Source organism: Molossus molossus, unplaced genomic scaffold, assembly GCF_014108415.1.
Source record: "Molossus molossus isolate mMolMol1 unplaced genomic scaffold, mMolMol1.p scaffold_m16_p_19, whole genome shotgun sequence".
In the NCBI taxonomy this organism is placed as follows: Eukaryota; Metazoa; Chordata; class Mammalia; order Chiroptera; family Molossidae; genus Molossus; species Molossus molossus.
The window spans coordinates 33873536-33895953 of record NW_023425354.1 but is presented as its reverse complement, the minus strand read 5'-3'; the positions used below and the strand labels follow the sequence as shown (position 1 = coordinate 33895953).

At 40.9% G+C, this 22418-nt stretch overlaps 1 protein-coding gene across 2 annotated transcripts in view; it reads left to right on the top strand.

Moving 5' to 3' along the window:
• The window catches only part of HEATR6 (HEAT repeat containing 6), a 36877-nt gene extending 15874 nt beyond the window's left edge, over positions 1–21003 (top strand). The window contains exons 10-20 of one of the 2 annotated variants that reach the window (XM_036269205.1): positions 5145–5351; positions 5734–5833; positions 8431–8783; positions 9827–9949; positions 10587–10673; positions 13546–13677; positions 14447–14584; positions 15325–15449; positions 16481–16577; positions 18153–18357; positions 20423–21003. In XM_036269205.1, coding sequence (XP_036125098.1) covers positions 5145–5351; positions 5734–5833; positions 8431–8783; positions 9827–9949; positions 10587–10673; positions 13546–13677; positions 14447–14584; positions 15325–15449; positions 16481–16577; positions 18153–18357; positions 20423–20961 — 2106 coding nt within the window. In that variant the 3' untranslated portion in view covers positions 20962–21003. Of the gene's footprint in view, positions 1–5144; positions 5352–5733; positions 5834–8430; positions 8784–9826; positions 9950–10586; positions 10674–13545; positions 13681–14446; positions 14585–15324; positions 15450–16480; positions 16578–18152; positions 18358–20422 lie in introns of both variants that reach the window. The other variant, XM_036269206.1, reaches the window with a different exon arrangement.
• The last annotated feature ends 1415 nt before the right edge of the window (positions 21004–22418 follow it).

Below are 22418 nucleotides of genomic sequence, written 5' to 3'. Positions count from 1 at the left end.
AAAAATAGCCCTGGCCAGTTTGGCTCAGCAGTTAGAGCATTGGCCTGCGGTCCAAAGAGACCCGGGTTCGGTTCCCGCTAAGGGCATGTACCTTGGTTGCAGTTTGTCCCCGGCCCTGGTTGGTCGTGCGGGTGGCAGCCACTCGATGTGTCCCTTTCACGTCGATGTTTCTCTCTCTCTCTGTCTCCCTCCTACTCTATCTGTGCAAAAAATGGAAAAATGTCCTCGGGTGAGGATAAAAAAAAAAAAGAAGAAAAAATAATGTGGCAATCATGGGTAACTACAGCAGGGTACCTATGGCTGATCACATATTTGCCTCTGCTTGGATATGTTAGCTCGTCTCCAGAAGTTAGCCTCTTACCCAACTAAGGAAAATAGCCTGCTATTTAGAGTCCTCTTATAATAATGAACATTGAAAGTCATGCTGGGTAGCATCTGGGTATCCTCAGGTTACTAACTACCCTTTTAAAGTGAATAGTTTTAATTAGGCCAGTAGTATTTCTGTTTTTAAGATTTTACCTATGCCCTGGCTAGTGTGACTTATTTGGTTGAATGTCACCCTGTGTACCAAAAGGTCACCAGTTTGATTCCCAGTCAGGGCACCTGCCCAGGTTGCGTGTTCAGTCCCTAGTCAGGGTGCATACGGGAGGCAATCAATGAATGTTTCTCTTTCACATCAGTGTTTCTCTCTCCGTCTCCTTTCTTTACTCTATAATCAATAAAAACATTTTAAAAAAAGATTTTACTTTAAAAATAAGGAGCAGGGCTAACAATTCACAATACATTAGAACTACCTACGATTATCTCCTTAAGTAGCTAACTACCATTTTAGAAAACTTCTAAATGATCTTTCAAAAGCTTTTACAGGGTGAATAAAAATAAACTAGCCTCAGTTATACACACACACACACACAAAATGCCTTGTAGGGGATTTCAAATATCCAATATCCTAAGTATTTAAACCAGTAGAAATTTTTCAGACTGAATCAATAGTGAATGAGAACTTGGGAGAAAAAGGAAAATGAATTGTGACAAGTAAATCAGTAATTAAGCCATGCTAGTAATTGAAAGGAAAACTGCTATAAAGGTTAAAATTGTGTGTGTGTGTGTGTGTGTGTGTGTGTTTTAAATTTTACTTAAAGACCCTCCAGCTAAGGGTAGCTGCCATAGGTAGCCTAGGAGATGGTGCTGCAGAGCAAGTAGCAAGCCAAGTAAACCGCTTGCACTATAACTAAGGGGATGTGGGACATGTGAGTTTGGGATATGAATACAGAGAGGTTACAAGGTCATATCTGATGACAGTTGATTGAAATAATTTTTATGGTGTTTATATCTTTCTCTTTTTAAAATGTTTACACTTAGAGTACCATGGAAAATTTTACATAATGCAAAGTGGTCCTCTTTGATTTGGGTATCTTTTCAATATGTTCTTGCTGTTCAACTTCAGTGAATGCAAGAAATGTGTTGAGTAAACAAAATACAGAACTTCCTTCTGGGAGGTGTCCTAGGTCCAGTACAAAAGCCACATGAAAGTCCTGGAGAAATGGAAAACCAGCCCTGGCCAGTTTGGCTCAGTGGTAGAGCATCAGCCAAGGGCACACACCTTGGTTTCGGTTTGTCCTGGGCCCTGGTCAGGGTTGTGTGGGAGGCAACCAGTTGATGTGTCTCTTTCACATCGATGTTTCTCTCCCTACTCTATCTGAGGATAAATGGAAAAATATCCTTGGGTGAGGATTTTAAAAAAAGAATAAATGAAGTAGTCTAGCTGATGTGGCTCAGTAGTTGAGCATTGACCCATGCACCAAGAGGTCACCAGTTCAATTCCCAGTCAGGGTACATGCCTAGGTGGTGGGCCAAATCCCCAGTAGGGGGCATGCAGGAGGTGGCCAATTGATGTTCTCTCTCATCCATGTTTCTCTCTCTCTCTCCCTCTTTCTTCCTCTCTCTCTAAAACTCAATAAAGAAAAAAAAAAGTTTTTTTTTTTTAAAGAATAAATGAAGTAGAACGTGAACCAGATTCAGTGTCATAAATAACATTTTTTTCAATTTTTATTAATTTATTTTTGTTACAGATGTTTCTTTTTTTCCCATAAAGAGCATTTTTAATAACAAAAGATACATTAAATAGGTTTAAAAGAAATTAGATCAGAACTATGAGAAGTATAATTTGATATAACATCACATTTCTGTATAGCTTTTATAACTCACTGGTGAAAAATAACCAATTTTAATGATATTCCTTTTATTTTTATCTGTGATGGTCATGGATGCTTTTTCCCTCTTAGAGTACCAAAGTTAATTGAATAGAAAATTTTTTAGTTTTGAGCATCAGTTCATTTCTTTCCACAACTTGGTTTTTAATTGTATTTGTTTTGTGAGCTGTTGGACTTGTGATTTTTAAAATTGCTTTCTAAAGAAATGGAAGCTTAGCATAACATGTATCTTTATTCAGTTTTCACCGTCAGCCATCTAATAAGTTGGCAAACTATGGCCTGTGGGCCAAATCTGGCCCACTACCTGTTTTTGTATGGCACATGAGCTAAGAATAGCTTTTATGCTTTTAAATGTTTTTTTTTTAAAGTCAAAGGAGCCCTGGCTGGTTTGGCTCAGCGGTTGAAGTGTCAGCCTGTGGACCAGAGAGTCCCAGGTTCGGTTCCCGCTAGGTGCATGTACCAAAAAAAAAAAAAAAAAGTCAAAGGAAGAACCCAGCCAGTGTGGCTCAGTGGATTGAGCATTGTCCCATGGACTGAGAGGTCCCAGTTCAATTCCTGGTCAGGGCACATGCCTGGGTTTCGGGCTTGATCCACAGTGGGGAGCATGCAGGAGGCAGCTAATGCTGTTTCTCTCTCACATCAATGTTTCTGTCTCTCTCTCCCTCACTCTCTCTCTCTCTCTCTCTGAAAAATCAATAAAAACATATTTAAAAAATAAAAGCCCTGGCCGGTTTGCTAAGTGGTTAGAGAGTCAGTCTGCGGTCCAGAGAGATCCGGGTTCGGTTCCCACTAAGGGCGAGTACCTCAGTTGCAGTTTGTCCCCGGCCCTGGTTGAGTAGTGCAGATGGCAGCCACTCAATGTGTCCCTTTTGCATCGATATTTCTCTCTCTCCCTCCCACTCTATCTGAACAAAAAAAAACATGGATAAATGTTCTCGGGTGAGGATAAAAAATAAATAAATAAAAGTCAAAGGAAGAATAGTAGTTTATGACCTGTGAAAGTTATATGAAATTCTGATTTCATTGTCCATAAATTAAATTTTATTGGAACATTGACACATTTTTTTCCTTTACATAGTATCTGCTACTTTGGCAGAGTTGAATGGCTGCTCCAGAGACTCTGGTCTACAAAATCTAAAATACAAAATATGTACTACTGGCCCTTTACTGTAGAAGTTTGCCAGCCCTCAGTCTACATTCTTGGATCAACTGACTTGAGCACGAAACGAATTCACTAGCATGTATGCACGCTCTCCCTCTCTTTTCTCTCTCTCTCTCTCACTCACGCATGCACACACAATTTTCCAGTACATTACCAGCTTCCTAACTTAAGTGATTATGCTGAATTCCAAAGAGTCCTACTGTTACACTACAAATGTGTTCTCAAAGCAATAACTGTATTTTATTGTTTATGATTCCACTCTACAAAAGGCATTCAGAAATCATTCATTCCTTACAGATTATATACCGACAATTTCCTGGAAAAAAACTTTTTTCACACCAAATTCAGATATGCTTCATGTTGAGTAAATGTTAGAATTATAATGTTGATTCCCTGCTTTAAAAAAATTTACTAGTCCTGCATTTATTTCTTAACATTTCATTTGGGTTAAATTGGCTTTCTTTTAATTTCTTTTTTCTTTTCTGACTTTTAATACTGCAAAATTATCACAGTGTCAATTGAAAGTAATCCTTTAACCTTATAGAGAACATACATTGAGGCCTGGCCAGTTTGGCTCAGCAGTTAGAGCGTTGGCCTTTGGACCAAAGGGTCACTGGTTCGATTCCAGTCAAGGGTACGTATATCGGTCGTGGTCTGATCCCCGGCCCTAGTTGGGGTCTTGCGGGAGCCAACCAATCCATGTGTCTCTCTAGCATTAATGTTTCTCTCTTTCTGTCTCTCTCCCTCCCATCCTCCCTCCCTCCCGCTCTATCTGAAAATCAATGGAAAAATATCCTCAGGTGAGGATTTAAAAAAGAAAGAAAGAAAATACATTGATACAATGACACTTTTCCTGACAGATGTAGTAGTCCATTGACAAAAGTGAACATGTTTCCTTTCTATCCATAAGGCTATATTTAATGGTATTCTTTTTCTTTGATTATCAAAGACTCACTGCAGGCATTGTTACTTCCTGCACCTAAGAATGTTTGTAAAAAATTGGATCACTAATGGTGCCTGCCAAGTTGAATTTACACAGTTCCTAATACCCTGTTTAATTAACATCAAGCACTTGTAAAGATGCCTTAGGGTAGAATATAAATCAGAATGTCCTCAGGAACATTGATATGAAACAGACCCTAGATGCATATATTTTTTTCTACCTCATAGACTGTTCTTTTTAGTTGATATTATGCTTGAGTAAACTAGGCCTCTAATGTTTAAGTTATTTTCATGCTCATGATTTCAGGGTGTTGGTTTTTTTTTATCCTCGCCCAAGGACATTTTTGCATTTATCTTCAGATAGAGCAGGAGGGAGAGAGGGAGGAAGTGAAAGAGAGAAACATCAATATGAGAGAGACATATCGACTGGTTGCCATCCACACGACCCCAACTGGGGCCGGGGACAAACTGCAACCGAGGTACGCGCCCTTAGCGGGAACCGAACCTGGGACTCTTTGGTCTGTGGGCCCTAACTGCTGAGCCAAACCAGCCAGGGCTGATTTCAGGTTTTTGTACTATGGTGTAGCTTAGACTTATTCCTTACTGTAAAAAAAAAATAACGACAATATGATTCAAAAATTTTTTTTTAAGTGCGGAGTGCAAGTGGCTTAGTTCATGGCTACTTTTAGGACCTGATAGATAATCCCATTGCCTTTATTCTAATTAAAATGATCCTTAAAACTTTGACAATTAAAAATGTTTATAGGAAGAAGGGGATCTGACTCCTGATTTTTAACTAACTGATGTGAATCATCCTGAAATTTCAGACGCGTGCCTGTGCTCTGCAAGTTTTATCTGCCATCTTGGAAGGCTCAAAGCAATTTCTTTCTGTTGCCGAAGATACCAGTGACCACAAAAGGGCTTTTATTCCTTTCTCTGTCATGATCGCTTCCAGCATCAGAGAGTTGCACAGATGTCTTTTGTTAGCTTTGGTGGCTGAGTCATCCTCACAGACCCTTACTCAGATAATTAAGGTAAATGTGCCAAGTTATCTGTTTCAATTTTATATAATGTTTTACATTGCTGAAAAGTAATTTGACTGAAGAATGTAACTAAATAGTAGTTTTATTTAAACATATCCTATTTGTACCTATTTGTTTTATCTTACCTACCATCCCTGTATGTCCAAATAAACATTTACTTAAAAAATTCTTCTTTATTTTTAGTTTTGAGTTGTACCAATGAGAAAACAAGTGCTTTGTGCCCCCCCACCACCACCACCCGCAAAAGACAGGAAAAAAAAAAAGGAGTGATTTTCAAATAAGTGTGAAGGCTTTTTAAATTAAATGCCGTAAAATTTTGTCTTTATGTTATGGCTTAATCAGGTCTATTGACAAGCTATTCTTTGCTTTTTAGTGCCTTGCAAATTTAGTATCAAATTCACCTTATAACCGTCTGAAACTCAGCCTACTGACCAAAGTCTGGAACCAAATAAAGCCTTATGTCCGCCACAAAGGTTGGTGCTAGTTTAAAACTCTTTGCTTTTCTATATCAGTCAAATCTAGATGGTTAATTTAAAAAATATTCACAGAAATTATATAGCTCTAAGATATCTCTACTTACTCTCCTCACATTTTCAAGAGAATCAATGTTGCTAGAACTTCACTGCAGTGCAGTAATCAGAGTATCCCTTTAAATTGAGCCAAGTGCAAGGAAGGGACCCCTCCAGTATGTAATAGTTCGAATCCTTTAGTCATAAGTAGAGGAGGGATGTACAGTCAGATAGATAGACATCATCTTTTTGGGAAGAAAAACTGGAATATAAAACCTAACTTCTTGCTGGCCGGTGTGGCTCAGTGGATTGAGTGTTGTCCCATGGACTGAGAGGTCCCAGTTCGATTCCTGGTTAGGGCACATGCCCAGGTTGTGGGCTAGATCCCTGGTGGGGAGGAGGTGGGTGCAGGAGGCAGCCCATCAATTTTCCCTCACATCAATGTTTCTCTCTCTCCCTTCCTCTCTAAAAAAAAGAAAACACAGTAATTGAGGAAAAAAGGGACTAAAATCTGTTTTTCAAAAAACTAACTTTTTAAACATTATTCATTATTTCCTCTGAAGATCAGATAACATTTCAGAACCTCAAATCCCCACTAACTACAGTCTTATTTCTTGGTATTTCCTGACTTACTCCCACACGTATTATAAAGGGGTGGGCAAAAAAAGATTTATAGTTGTGAGTATGCAAAATGTATTATTGTATTATTTATTTATTAATGTATTTTCCATACGAACAACTGTAAATCCACTTTTGCCCAGCCCTGTGTATGTGCTTTAAACACTTGCCTTTAGAACATTTGTTTTTCTTTTGTTTGCAAGCTTTATGATCAGACCACATTCTGATAAGCTGAGTTTTTCATTCAGAATTACAGAACTTGTAGAGGTGTGGATTTTTTGTGTGACATCGTGGCAAGGGTACTGGACCTGGAGTCAGTCGGACCCCCATTTCTACCATATCATAGTCAGGGTCCTCTCTGAATCCTAATTTCCTAACAGGGAGAATTATACCCTACCTCATAAGATTTTTGAGGCTTAACTGAAATAATGATGTGTAAACTAAGTCCAATTCACTCCTTTTACCAGTGTGTAAAACGGGACCCTGAAAGATAAATGTCACTCATCTTATTAGTGACAGAATTAAGATCAAAACAACCCAGGTCTTCTGGCACAGTCCTCTGCTTATTCCACTACCCCAGCTTTTCTTCTGTGGACTGAGAGGAGTGGACCATGTCCCAGAAGTCCCTCTCAAGTGTCTGGCTTTGTCCTCCATCAACATTTTATTATTAAAGTGTTCAAACCCACAGAAAATTAGAAAGAATAGTACATTGAATGTCTGTATACCTCTACCTAGACCTAATGATTATTATTTGTCATATTTGCTTTCTGTGTCTCTTTCTACATATATATATGTGTATGTGTATATGTATTTTTGTGTATGTGTATATATTTATATAGAATTTTCCCCTTGAACCATTTGACAGTAAATTATAGACATGATATTTTACCCTAAATACCACAACATGCATATACTAAGAAAGCACAAAACCATGTTTGCACCTAAGAAATTTACATTAATTCCATAATATTGTCTAATATCTTGTCCACGTTCATATTTCCCCATGTGTCTCAAAAAGTCTTAAAAAAAACCAAAAACCTACATTCATTCAAGGTTTATGTGTTGCATTTAGTTTTTATGTCACTTTAGCCTTTTTAAATCTGAAATAGCCCCTCACCCTTTCTTTTTACTTTCATGATACTGAGTTTTGGAAAATCCAAGCCAGTTGTTTTATAGAATGTCTCTCATTCTCAGTTTGTCTGCTAGTTTCTTCATAGTGTAGTTTAATTTATATTTCTGTCCCATGTATTTCCTATAAACTAGAAGATAGGTCTAGAGGTTTAATTAGATTTAGATTAAACAAGGATGCCATAAATCTTCTTTTTTGTTGTTGTTAATCCTCACCCAAGGATATTTTTCCATTGATTTATTATTATTATTTTTTTTAATTAATTAATTTAGCCGGCTGGTGTGGCTCAGTGGTTGAGCGCCTAGCCATGCACCAAGGGGTCACTGGTTCCATTCCCGGTCAGGGCACATGCCCAGGTTGTGGGCCCGATCCCCAGTGAGGGGCATGCAGTAGGCAGCCAGTTGATGTTCTCTCTCATCGATGTTTCTCTCTCTCTCCCTCTCCCTTCCTCTCTTTCTAAAATCAATCAAAAAGATAATTAATTTATTTATTTTTGTTTAATCTTCAACTGAGGATATTCTTCCGTTGACTTTTAGAATGGAAGGGGGGGGGGACATCGATGTGAGAAAGACACATTAATTGGTTGCCTACCGCATGACACTGACTGGGGCCAGGGATCGAACCTACAACCCAGGTATGTGCCCTTGACTGGGAATCGAACCACTGACCCTTAGGTCCAAAGGCTGATGCTCTAACCACTGAGAAAAACTGGCCAGGGCATGGATGCCATAATTCTTAATTGCTTGCAGGGGTAATGATGGTCCTTATAACAGCTGTTCCCATAGTGATAGGTTCTTACTGTTTCTTTTGACAGATGTTAATGTTCGTGTGTCGAGTCTCACACTCTTGGGAGCCATAGTGTCCACTCACGCACCTTTACCCGAAGTCCAGCTACTTCTACAACAGCCCTGCTCTTCTGGACTCAGCAACAGCAATTCAGCAACTCCTCACCTCAGCCCCTCAGATTGGTGGAAGAAAGCCCCCTCAGGACCCTTTCTGGAAGAAGCATCAATTAGCTCACCAAAGGGGTCTTCAGAACCCTGCTGGCTCATTCGACTTTGCATTTCCACTGTTGTACTGCCCAAGGAGGATTATTCAGGTATCGATGCTGGCTGTGCAGCAGGGAGCACCTATGTGCCATCCCCCATGCGATTGGAGGCCTTACAGGTGGGTTTCATTTCCTCATCTCTGAAATGGATGGAAGTTAATTATTCTCAGAGGGATGGGGGTGGGGAAGAGGGAAGAGATAAACCAAAGAACTTATATGCATATATGCACAGATAATTAGTTTGGGGAAAGCAGGAGGAGGGTGGGAGTGGGGAGGAGGGGATCAATGGGGGCGGGAAGGGGTACACCTGTAATACTTTCAACAATAAATAAATAAATACATACATAAATCAAAATCATTCTTCCTCCATAGGGTATTGGTGAGGACTGAGTCTGTGAATATAATAATGTAAAACCGAGCCACATGTTAGTGGTGTTGAGGAGTTGTATTGTAGGTGTGAGTGCTTTGTTGTTGCTGTTTTGTTCTGATGTGTGGGGGGCCTTGGTTGTAAAATGTCAGGTTCATTCCTTTTCATTGCAAGCCATTTTAGTCACCTCAGGTATTATATGACAAATGGATGTAATAATTATACAGTAATTCTGAAAGAAATTGTATAGTTAATCTTGGATTTCTGCAACTTAAAGTTAAATAAATGTTTAATTCTCTATAAACTTTTCTTTGATCTCATATTTGCGTAGAGACAACAAAATATAATTTTCCTTCAAAGGAGAAAGCAACCCTAGATTAAAGTATTTGCTTTTTCTGTATTCAAGTGTGATATAAGACAGGTTTGGTCCTGAGGTCTGCTGCTAATTATCTGCTTGATAGTAAACATGTCATTTAACCTCTTTAACCTTTTCAGCCATAGTTTCTTCAGCTGTAATATTTAATTAAGACCTACCTCAAAAAATTGTATTTAGGCTTACTTGAATGAAATAATATTGATAATCTTAATGAAACATTTCATAAATTATGAAGCACCATAAAATTATATGATATAGTTAATTGATTTTAGCCATAAAATAAAGATTATGGTTGTTCTTCATTTCATTCAACATCATATTTCAGCTCTTTGTTAAATGTGTGCGATTTCTGAAATACTTTTCTGGATGTTGTAGCCCTGCATTCAGGTCGTGGGGTTAATGCTCTCTTCTCTTTGCAGGTATTGGCTCATCTAGCAAGGGGCTACTTTTCAGTGGCTCAGATCTATTTGATGGAGCTTGGAGAGGTGATTTGCAAGTGCATGGGGGAAGCAGATCCATCTATTCAGCTTCATGGAACAAAGGTAATTTTCATTAAAAGCCACATGCGCCCTGGCCGGTTTGGCTCAGCGGTTGGAGCGTCGGCCTGCGGTCTGGAGAGACCCGGGTTCGGTTCCCGCTAAGGGCATGTACCTCGGTTGCAGTTTGTCCCTGGCCCTGGTTGGTTGTGTGGGTGGCAGCCCCTCGATGCGTCCCTTCACATCGATGTTTTTCTCTCTCTCTCTTCCTCTCTCTCCCTCCTGCTCTATCTGAACAAAAAATGGAAAAATATCCTCGGGTGAGGATTAAAAAAAATAAAAAATAAAAATAAATAAAAGCCACATGCTCTTTACTTCTCTTTCCTTTACATTCTTCCCTCTGTTGCATGTTCATCAGTTCTGCGGTTTCTTCAAGAGGTTTCAAATAGGAAAGTCATACATTCCTCTATTTTCAGCTCTATATAAACCTAAAGAATGTATTTGTTAAATTAACAATACTGTTTACAGCTGGGGATTATTGCTCCTGGAAAAAAATGCCTCTGATGTAGAAGTTACATAGAAAAGAAAGTCAGTTGGAAATTATTTTTCCCCTTGATTTGAGGTCATCTCCAAACAGAAGTAGTTTTGTACCTTCATAGTTTTAACACTCTGCTTTGATCATCTATTTCTTTTATCTTCACAGCTTCTGGAAGAACTGGGTACAGGCTTAACACAGCAGTATAAACCAGATTCTACCCTAGCGCCTGACCAGAGAGTGCCCGTCACCTTGGTAAGTAAATGTCAATTCATAGATGTCTTCTTTCTCAGAGGCTCAGTGGTAAAGTAGAGTGGATAGTATGGTTTCCTCCAATGTCAAAAATTATGGTTTATTATCTTAGATAATGAGATACTAGCATGAATGGGTTTTATTTGCATTTCAGTTTATTTGCTGTCCAGTATGTGGTAGAATTATGTGTAATATACAGCCAGCTATGCAAAACCAGTTATTTCTTTTGCATAAAACCTAGTTTGGTTACTCAACCTGCCCAAGAGGCAGACTAGAATAGTGGGGAGAGCCAGATTTGGAATCAGAAGGCAAGAGATCAAATCTAGGGTGCGCCAGCTAATGCTATGTGCTTATAAGCAGTTTCTTCATTTTAAAGAGGAACAAAAATCCTTAATTCATAGGGCTGTTAGCAGATTGAATGAAATGTAAAGATGCTGACAAACAGCATCTCAATGAATGTTAATCCGGTTAACTCCCTCACTGCAACAACGCCCCCTTCTGTGATTTCTTTTAAATTCTCGAGACCTTAGGTTGTGTCTGTTGCCTCCACACTGTGCCAATTCTTTGGAGGAGGAACATGTGACCTCACCAAAAAAGGCTTCTACTTAATGCCAAAAGCAAAACCAACTCAACAGTTTTCTCCCTCTGCCCTCCTCATCCTGTTTATTGTTTTTCCTTCACAGTTTCCATCATCTTTGCAATGAATTAAGAATGTCTGGCCCTGCCCTGGCTGGTTTGGCTCAGCCTGTAGACCAAAGAGTCACGGGTTTGATTCCGGTCAAGGGCACGTACCTCGGTTGGGGTTCGGTCCCCAGCCCTGGTAGGGTTCGCCCCCCCACCCCAGTCCCTACCCTATCTGAAGATAAATGGAAAAATATCCTCAGGTGAGGATTTTTTGAAAAAGAATGTCTAGCCCTAGTCCATCCTTAGTCTTCTACTAAAGCTTAAATGTCACCATTCACAGGGAGATGAGTTGAATTTTGCTATCAGAGAGACCTGGCTCTGAACTCAAACTTCTCCCCTTGTTCGTCAAGTGGCTTTGTGCAAGACTCTTAAACTGTTCACGCTCAAGTATTATTTCATCTGTAAAAATGGGATATACCTCTGTTATCTATTATTGAGTAATAAATTCTAAACATTTAGCAGCTTAAAACAATATACATTTATTCTTTAGTTTCTCTGGATCAGAAATTGAGAGCAGCTTAGCTGGATGGTTCTGGCTCAGGTCTCTCATGAGATTGTTAGAATGATGGCAGGGGCTACAGTCAACCAAGCTTGACAGGTTTGGAAGATCTTCTTCCAAAGTGGCTCACTCACATGCTTAGCAAGTTAGTGCTGGCTATTGGAATTAGGCCTCTCTCATTTCCTCCCCACGAGGACCTCTCCAGAGGGCAGCTTGAGTATTCTCTTGACTTGGAAGCCGCCTTCCCCTACAGCAAGTGCACCAGAGAGAGAGAGAGACAGAGACAGAGCTGTAGGGTTTTTATTACCTAGCCTCAGAAGCTTCATAGTCTCATTACCACACCATCCTATTGGTTCCACAGGTCAGCCCCAGTCCGCGTGAGAGGGGACTGCCTCTTAAACATTAGGAGGCGAGAATCACTTGGGCCATCTTGGAGGCTGGCGACCACAGCTGTCCACATTCTTCTGGTTTGGGCCAGGGAGGGCTCAGACTGGGTTTCCAGGAGTTAGGATTGTGAGGACAGACCTGATACACAGGAAACGTGGCAACACTCAGGACTAAGTCCATGGGGCAGAAAGTGAGACATTAAAACTCCAGTCAGATTTGCAAAGTGACAGTCCAGGGTTTATATAAAGCATGGGAAGGAAACTGGAAAGGTCTCTTCAGATGCCTACATGGGGCCTTTGAACTGAGATGATTCTTCAAAGTGCTTAAAACAGAGCCTACTGCTCAATTGAAGAGTCCACCATGCACCAAGCACTATGCAAGGAACTTTTGCACACAGTATTGCATTTTATCATCACACACACTCTTCAAGTAGATGTCTTTGCCCCATTTTACTGAAGAGGAGCCAAACCTTAGGTTTAGTGACTCACCCAAAGTTGCAGAGACAGGAAGCCATAGCTGAAGGACTCAACCCCAGCTCAGCCTCTGTCTCATGGTCCAGATGCCACTCTGGGACCCTGATCTCTGTGCCCATGAGGAGTCAGATTGAAAGAGCCCTGGCTGTATGTCAGTGATCTGGATTTTTGTCCAGCTCTGCTACCCACTAGCAAAGTACATTATTTCTTTGTGCCTCAATTTCCTTGTGTGAATATGGAGATAATGATATATACTTCATTTAGTTGTGCTGAGGATTAAAATGAGTTGATATATATAAAGCATTTAGAGCAATGCTTGGCATATCATAAACTCTCTGAAGAATATTAGTTGGTACTGCTACTGGTGTTAATGTCGTCATCATCTTCATCCTCCTCTTCATTATGGTCTCTGTTGCTGCTTCACTCTAGCAGACTGTAATTTCCTAGTCAATAAAATGGAAGGATTCAGTTTTCTAAAGTTCTTTTTTTTTTATTGATTTTAGAGAGAGAGGAAGAGAGAGGGAAAGATAGAAACATCGATTGGCCGCCTCCTGCATGCCCCCTACTGGGGATTTGACCCACAACCTGGACATGTGCCCTGACTGGGAATCGAACCGGTGACCTCTTGGTGCATGGGTCGATGCTCAACCATTGAGCCACACTGACTGGGAAAGTTCTTTTCATTGCTGTGGAAGACCCAGTAAAAACATTTGTAGACAGCTAGCACTAGAAGGAAAAATGTTTCATTACTATAGTCCCTTGTAGTAGTCTTACTGTCGAGCTGGTTCCGCGGTTGCTCTTGGGCTGCAGTTTTAACTCTGCCCTGTTCCAGGTGGTGCTGTTCTGGACTATGATGCTGAACGGTCCTTTACCCAGAGCCCTGCAGAATTCGGAGCACCCAACTCTGCAGGCGAGCGCTTGTGATGCCCTGTCTTCCATCTTGCCAGAAGCCTTCAGCAATCTGCCGGTAACTTCAGGAGTGTTTTCTCATCCTTAAATGGTGCCCCTGAGCATCACAGCTCGAGTTTGATTTTGATTATTTTTCATTTTGAACTAATATTCAACATCATTTCTGAGGAAAACATGCTTACACTTATACTTGAGTGTGGGGTAAGAGCAATAGGAAACATTAAAATCTTAATGTCTTAGGAAAGATTTTCCTCCCCGTGCTTAGGAGGCAAGGAGTAGAAGTAGGGGTGGTAGAAGCTTTGAAGTCAGAGAGATTTCAGAAAGATTTCAAATCCAAACGTAAGAAAGACCTGGGTTTAAATTCTAGTTCTTCCATTTTCTGGCTCTTTGATTATCCTAATTTCTCTAAAACTGCATTTGATCATCCATAAAATGGGAATGATGTAATAACATGAAGTATGTGAAAATACTTCGCTGGTGCCCAACAAATATGGCATCCAAACTGTTCCTTTCTTTTAATTCTCAACGGCATTTACATCTGTCTTTACTTATATAAATCAGCTTTTATAAAGAAGGCAGCTTTAATGAAGTAGGAGAATCAAATGTTGTAAAGGTTACATGATCACAGATGCTGTGTGTGCCCTTCACCCAGTGGGTACTCAGATAATCACTGACTCTGAAGTGAACCCTTGCTCTCTACCCAGGTAGCCTCAAGGTCTCAGTTGTGTTCAACTCCTGAATATGAACTCAAACACAGACATGTCACAGTCGCTTGTCAAAGGCATTGACGCATAGTTATTTCATTCTCGCTTCCCCTTTGCCAACCGTTCTCGCTGCAGAGCGACTGGCAGATCCTGTGCATCACAGTGCTGCTTGGGCTGAACGCCAGCAAGAATCGTTTGGTGAAAGCTGCAGCTTCACGGGCCCTTGGAGTCTACGTGCTTTTTCCCTGTCTCAGACAGGTCAGTGTGAGCCTGTGAGCTCTTCTGTGCTGCTTTTGTAGTCCATATCAATCTTTTACTTTATTTTTTATTTTTTTGGTGGATATACAGCTCTTGAGTTGGACAGGTAAGGAAATTAAATTGCTTTGTAATGTGGTTTCCTTAATTGCTATTAAAATCTGGAAATACCTATAGTTCATTTATTATTAATTACTTAGCACTCTGTCCAGGACCCTAGATGCCCAGTAAATGTCTAATGAATAATTGAGAAACAAATGAGATGAGGCATTACTATGTGACCGTAATAATTTAGAAGGTTGCTAAGAGTTTTTACTAAGAAAGAAAGAAATTTTTCCTTCACTCTTACTTGTGACATTTATCTCATTGAGAAGTGTGTAAGTAAATAGGATGTGTTTTGGAAATGCATTCATGTCAACATCGTTTCTCAAGGTGGAAGTCAATCCAAGCACAGAGTTCACAGATAACTGTCACAGGCCAGGGAATAAGGTATTTATAAGAGCAAGTCTATAGGCTCCTGAGGTGTGTATGGCACATGCCAAAATCATGGGAGACCTTCCCCTGGGATTTTAATGAGTGTCCAAATTGTAATATATAAGAACAGTAAATTGATTGAGTAAATGAATTTTATTTCCAAATAGAAATTTGTGATAAAGGCTTATCTGAAAATAAACTGAGAATTTCCAAGGCAGCAGTGTGAACTTCTAAAGTAACTACATCATCTTGTTTTGTTTATCTTATAGGATGTTATATTTGTTGCAGACACAGCAAATGCAATACTGATGTCACTTCAAGACAAGTCTCTGAATGTCCGGGCCAAAGCAGCCTGGTCCCTGGGCAACCTGACAGACACTCTGATTGTCAACATGTAGGTGACTCAGCTCATTTCTCTTGGGTGATTTCTGAGGCTGAAGTCCCTACTATAAAAGAATTAGCAGTAATTCCCCCATATCAAATAGTCAGTCTTCCTGCTTTGTTTTGTTTTATATTCCTTCAAGTAATAAGATTAGTAAGCTGTTAATATTTATGTATAAAAATACTGTACACTGATATAAGAAATGTATCCACATTCTAGAAAATGTGGAAACACAAAACTGGAAATCCAAAACCTTCATTTGGTTCTCCTACTTCTTAAATATCACATTTGTATGTTTTTGTTAATCCTCACCAGAGGATATTTTTTCCTTTGGTTTTTTTTTTAGAGAGAGTGGGAAGGAGGGACGGGGAGATGTGAGAGAGACACATCAATTGGTTGCCTCCCACATGCACCCCAGCTGGGGTTGGGGATCAAACCTGCAACCCAGGTATGGGCCCTTGACTGGGAATTAAACACTCGACCAGTGTGAAGGCCAACGCTCTAACCAACGAGCAACACTGGCTGGGGCCACTTTTGTATGTTTTTTAAGTAATATATTCACAAGTTTAAAAAATCAAACAGTACAGAGGTATTCAGCGTAAAGCCTTTCTCTTACCTTAATCTCCTAGTTTCCCTACCCTAGGCAACTGTTGTTATTCATACACAAGTGTCCTGCTTTTTTGTCACTTAACTATAACATGACGTGTAAGCATTCTCCTGACTTCTGACATTTTATAGATCATTATTTGTTATTGCACAGTCACCATCGTGCAATGATTATTTAACCATTTCCTTATTACTGAACATCTACGTGGTTTTAGGCTTCAGCATGAAATCTTTGAGTTCTTTCTATTGGTCCCATTTCTTAATGTGAACCTACTAGGTCAGGAGGTATAAACTGTAAGTTTTTGATATAAACTGAACAGATTTGTTAAGCTGTTTTCCTGAAGTTTTTATAGTTATACTAAGCAAATATATTTGTATGTATATACGTTCCAATGGGTTTTACCTTTTAACATGTTTTGCCTGCCTTGGTGGAACAGGAAAACACCAGACCCCAGTTTCCAGGAAGAGTTCTCTGGTCTTCTGCTCTTAAAGATGTTGCGATCAGCTATAGAAGCATCCAAGGATAAAGACAAGGTAAACCCGCAACAAAACCTAGTATTTATCAGGTAGATACTTAGTGTGTTATAGTTTTAGTTCATCAGATTTATCCTGTTTAGAGTGAGCATGTGCTCAGGGTATAAAATGGCCCACTCCATATTTGTAGTTTGTTTCTTATCTCATAGCTCATAAAAAACATCAATGCCATTTGTAATACTACTCCATGATATGTCCATGTTTGTTTTAATATTAGTCTTTTTCTTTTTCCTCCAAAAAATCTTTAAGTAGAATTGACAAGTCAGAAAGATGAGCAGCCCTTGGTTTAGAATATCCTCTATTATACTAACAAGTATAAAACATGCCTGGCTGGCCCTGGCCAGTTTTGCTCAGTGGTTAGAGCGTCGACCCTTGGACCAAATGGTCGCGGGTTCGATTCCAGTCAAGGGCACATACCTGGGTTGCAGGTTCCATTCCTGGCCCTGGTTGGGATTGTGTGGGAGGCAACCAATCGATGTGTCCTTCTCACATCGATGTTTCTCTCTCTCTCTCCCTCCCTCCCACTCTATCTAAAATCAATGGAAAAGTATTCTCTGGTGAGGATTAAAAAAGAAAGAAAGCTCCCCAGATGATTGTAGTCTGCTACAAAGGAAAAAAACACTTTTCTCTAGTGGAAAAGTATTGAACTGGGATTATGAAACCCAGCTTCTCCTCCCAGCTCTGCCACAAACCAGCAGTGTTCTTTTTTTTTGTTTTGTTTTTTGTTTTGTTTTTTATCCTCACCTGAGGATATTTTTCCATATTTTGTACAGATAGAGTGGGAGAGAGAGAGAGAGGAAGGGAGAGAGAGAGAGAAACATCGACGTGAAGAGACACATCGAGTGGCTGCCACCCGCACGACCAACCAGGGCCGGGGACCAACTGCAACCGAAGTACGTGCCCTTAGCGGGAACCGAACCCGGGTCTCTCCGGACCACAGGCCGACGCTCTAACCGCTGAGCCAAACCAGCCAGGGCACCAGCAGTGTCCTTTTGCCCCTGGGCTTTACCTGCCATCTCTGTGACTCGACAAAGATGGATATCCCTGAAGTCCAATATAACACTAAAAACATCAGGGTAAGGAGCTCTGTAGAACCTCACCTTTCTTTCTTTCTTTTTTTTTTTTTTCTATCCTCACCCGAGGACATTTTTTCCATTTTTTGTTCAGATAGAGTGGGAGGGAGAGAGAGGAAGAGAGAGAGAGAGAGAAACATCGATGTGAAAGGTACACATCGAGTGGCTGCCACCTACACAACCAGCCAAGGCCAGGGACAAACTGCAACCGAGGTACATGCCCTTAGCAGGAACTGAACCCGGGTCTCTCTGGACCACAGGCTGATGCTCTAACCGCTGAGCCAAACCGGCCAGGGCCGAACCTCACCTTTCTGATGGCTGAGAATGTTAACCATACAAAACCTTGCAAAGTTTCGAGAACTCCCACCTTTACATGTGTTTTTCATTAGCTCTCTTGCTTCAAGACATCTAATGCCTCCTGGGTATTTTTAAGGTAAAATGATACTCTCTGAAACATCTCTTTGGCAAAACAGATTTCTAATGCTTTTACATTTTATTCTAGGTAAAAAGTAATGCAGTCCGGGCCCTTGGAAATTTGCTTCATTTTCTACAACCATCTCATATAGAAAAACCCCAGTTTGCCGAAATCATTGAGGAGTCTATCCAGGCCTTAATTTCTACCGTTCTGATTGAGGCTGCCATGAAAGTCCGATGGAATGCTTGTTATGCAATGGGAAATGTATTTAAAAACCCTGCTCTTCCATTAGGTAAGAAAGTTCCTCTGTTCTCTGGTGAAGGACCTCTTTGGATGGCACACAGCAGTCTACATTGTTAGTAAAGATGTTCATCACAATATTATTTACCACAGTGTTAGAAAAAAATGGAAACATACTGAAACCCAAGTTTAGGGGAATTGTCTGTGTGGGAGGCAACCAATCGATGTCTCTCTCACATCAATGTTGGCATTTAAAATTATGTTTACAAAAATTTTTGATAAACTGGGAAAATGTTTCTGATAAGTAAACTAAACCAGGCTGTGAAATTGTTTCTGTAGTATGATCTCAATAAATGGGTAGGAAAAGACTGAAAGGAAATTAGCCTAATTATTAACCGAGGTTGCCTCTGGATAGGATGATGAGTAGGATTATTTTCTAAATTTTATTCAGTGAGCATATACTGTTTTAACGAGCAGGAAATTTTAAGGAAAAAACTGGCATGGGGGAAAGAGAGCCCTTGGTACTAAAGTGGAATGCTTTGTATAAGAAGGGCATCTGGCCCTAAGTAATGACATGCCATGCACCTCGATATATCAACAGCTGCTTAGGCATATGGATCATAGCTTCCAAATCCCATTCATTTCATTTGCCAGCATTTGCCTTATACATTTGTCTCTGTGACAAGATTTGAAACATAGGGTCTGTTCCTGGAGAGGAAAACCATTCTGGACCAGCAGAGCATGAATCAAGGTAGGGGAATCTGGCTCTGCTCCCCTTTATTGCCAGGAGCATCCAGGCAGACCAGTCCACCGGGAGCTGGTGGAGAAGTAGCCTCGTGGCTTTTTCCACTGAGGAAGGAGCCTAAGGTGACTTTTAGGGTTGATGCTCATTGACGTCTGCTTGGCTATCTTTGGAGGCAACAGATAAGCTGGAAGGGCTGGAGTTAGGAAAGCTGCATTCTACTCTGTTGCCCATCTTAAGGAAAAAGAAGCTCCCAGGATGGAATGGGTAGTAGGAGTGTGTGCTCTGATGAGGAGGAAAACAGGCTGATTTCCTGGGACCAATGGGAAGGAAAAGACAGAAATCCAGGTATCATCTCAAAATTAGAAAATTGAGCCTTCAGTTAATCTGAGTACTCTGTTCCCCAGTCACTGCCTAGACAGTATTTTCTTTTACTTTGCAATAAAATGAGTGACCTGCTATGGCCAGAGCAGTGTCTGGATGCTAATCTGGGTGACAGAATATTCTTTTTTTTTTTTTTTTTTTTTTACTTTTAAAAAAAATTGATTTTAGAGAGGGAGAAAGGAAGAGAAAGAGAAACATCAACCAGTTGCCTCCCTCACACACCCTGACCAGGAATCGAACCCACCACCTTTTGGTGTATGGGACAATGCTGTAACCCAGTGAACCACACCATCCAGGGTGACAGAATATTCTTTTCTGGCCATGAACAGGTCTGGGCATATAGTTGTACAGTTTGTGCACTGCTCAGAAGTAGCCAACTGAGAGGACAAGCAGGGCTACGATTCCTTCCATGCTCTTCCAGCCAAGCCTTACCCTCTGGACAGCATCCTCCCCAAGAAGAAGCCTCTTTCAAATTACCAGAGTCCCTATTTAGGTGGCAGAGGCCTGAGCATGTGATGGGCTTGTCTACAGAAACAGGGAGGCTTAGGAGCCACTTACATAGGATCCCACAGTTAGTCATTCACCACTCTGATTTTATAGGATAATCGTGAAAATTAAAACATAAACTTGCCCTGGCTGGTGTGGCTCAGTTGGTTAAATGTCGTCCTATGCACCGAAAGGTGACTGGTTTGATTCCCGGTCAGGTCAAGGCACATGCCCCGGTTTTGGGGTTTCGGACTTGATCCCCAGTAGGAAGCATGCAGGAGGCAGCTGATTGATGTTTCTCTCACATTGGTGTTTCTCTCTCCCTCTCCCTCTCCCAAAATAAATTTTTAAAAAACAGTACCAAAAAATTTAGCAGTAATTCTTTATAAAAACAACATAAACTACCTTGAGTACCAATGTATATATTTCCTTCTGCCTGCCCCTCTCCCTCTCACTCCAGTTTATTCTAAACCTTCATTTATTTTAATGACTGGATTCTTTCTAGGAACAGCCCAGTGGACGTCCCAGGCCTACCACGCTCTGACAACAGTTGTGACATCATGCAAGAACTTCAAAGTGCGTATCAGATCGGCCACTGCCCTTTCCATCCCGGGCAAGAGAGAGCACTATGGGTCTGTTGACCAGTACGCTCAGATCTGGAATGCATTGGTCACTGCCCTACAGAAGAGTGAAGACACCACAGACTTTTTGGAATTCAAGTACTGTGCCAGCCTACGGACCCAAATCTGTCAGGCACTGATTCACCTCTTGAGTTTGGCTAGTGCCTCAGACCTGCCCTGCATCAAAGAAACCCTTGAATTGCATGGAGACATGATCCAGCCCTATATCCTACAGTTTTTAAAATCAGGAGCAGAGGGAGATGACACCGGAACACCCCATAGCCCACAGGAAAGAGACCAGATGGTCAGAATGGCCCAGGAGCACATAAGCAGTGTCCAGGCACTGGCTGGTGACACAACCAAAAGAGCCATCGTGGGCTTTTTAGAAGATACCCTGACTGTTTATTTTGACTCATCTGGATGAACAAATTGGTGACTATCCCACAATATTTTTTTTTCTTAATCCTCACCTGAGGATATTTTTCCACTGATTTTTTTTTTAGATAGAGTGGGTGGGAGGGAGGGAGGGAGGGAAAGAAACATTGATGTGAGAGAGACACGTTGATTGGTTGCCTTCTGCATGACTCCGATTGGGACTGGGGATCGAACCTTTGACCCAGGTGGGTGCCCTTGATCAGAACTGAACCCAAGAATTTTTGGTTCGAAGGTCAATGCTCTAACTGCCAAGCCAAACTGTCCAGGGCATATCTCGCCACACTCTTCGTGGGTCAAGTGGTAACAGGAAGACCTGACCTTCAGCATCAAATATGTGGGATTTAATCTTAAGGGCAGAAGTAATTCATTCACTATTTATTTAGAATGAGTTAGCAGCTAGTTAAATTTTTCTAGCCCGGGCCAAGTAGCTCAGTTGGTTCAAGTGTCGTCCCAAAACGCCAAGGTTACAGGTTCGATGCCTGGTCAGGGCACATACAAGCAGCAACCAATGAGTGCATAACTAAGTGGAACAACAAATCAATGTTTCCCCCCCCCCCCCTTCCTCTTTCTCTAAAATCAATAAATTAAAAAAAAAAAATGTTAATGTTTTCTAGCAGGGCTCAGCCACTATAGAGAGTGGTTCTGCTGCACTGGCCATGGCGCAGGTTTTTGGAACCTCTGACCTGTGCAACCAGGAGCCAAGGAGTTGGGCTGCAGTGTGGGCTGAGCAGATTAGAGGATTGTAAAGGGTGTTAAGTCTCAGAAGATTTTTTTTAAAGGTAGCAAAAGGATTTAGGAATTTTGTCTGTGGGAATTGTCTTTCTTTTGTAATAAAGCAATGAAAAATAGTGTACCCATAATCCTGTTTTTATCAAGTTGTGTTTGTAGAAATCTGCAAGCCGTGACGTCCAGCCAGTTCACACTGGTACCGCTGCCTTGGTGCTGAAACACTGCAAGTTCCTTCTAGGTTGCTAAATACCTGCTGCACTGAACTCCCCAAGTGCCCACCCTGGAAGCCGCCTCCATGCCTCCTGAAGGAAGCGGCTTGTTTTCTTATCCTTTTCATAAAAGTCAAAATATGACATATACAGCTTATTCCTGGTTCCTTGGGCTTTCGCCGGTGGGTTTCTTGATAAAATAGACTTCAGATGGTTTCATTTGATAAATCACTCTTATTCTTTGCTTATCTTGAATAAAATCTAATATTTTCCTTTATAAACCTTTTGTTCCTGTGAAGGTTTCCAAGTTTGTGAAAACAGATGTTAATGTTTGTACATAGGGAAAAACCAAGGGTAAGCACTTCTAGAAATTCTGTAAAAAGTCCATGAATCTGGCGGACCGGCTCTGTCCTATGGAATGTTGAGTATCTTCTCACTGCACATCATGGTATACGCCGGGGGCAGGGGCTCCTCTCAGACACCCTAAGCTGGTGCCTCCGTAAAGCTG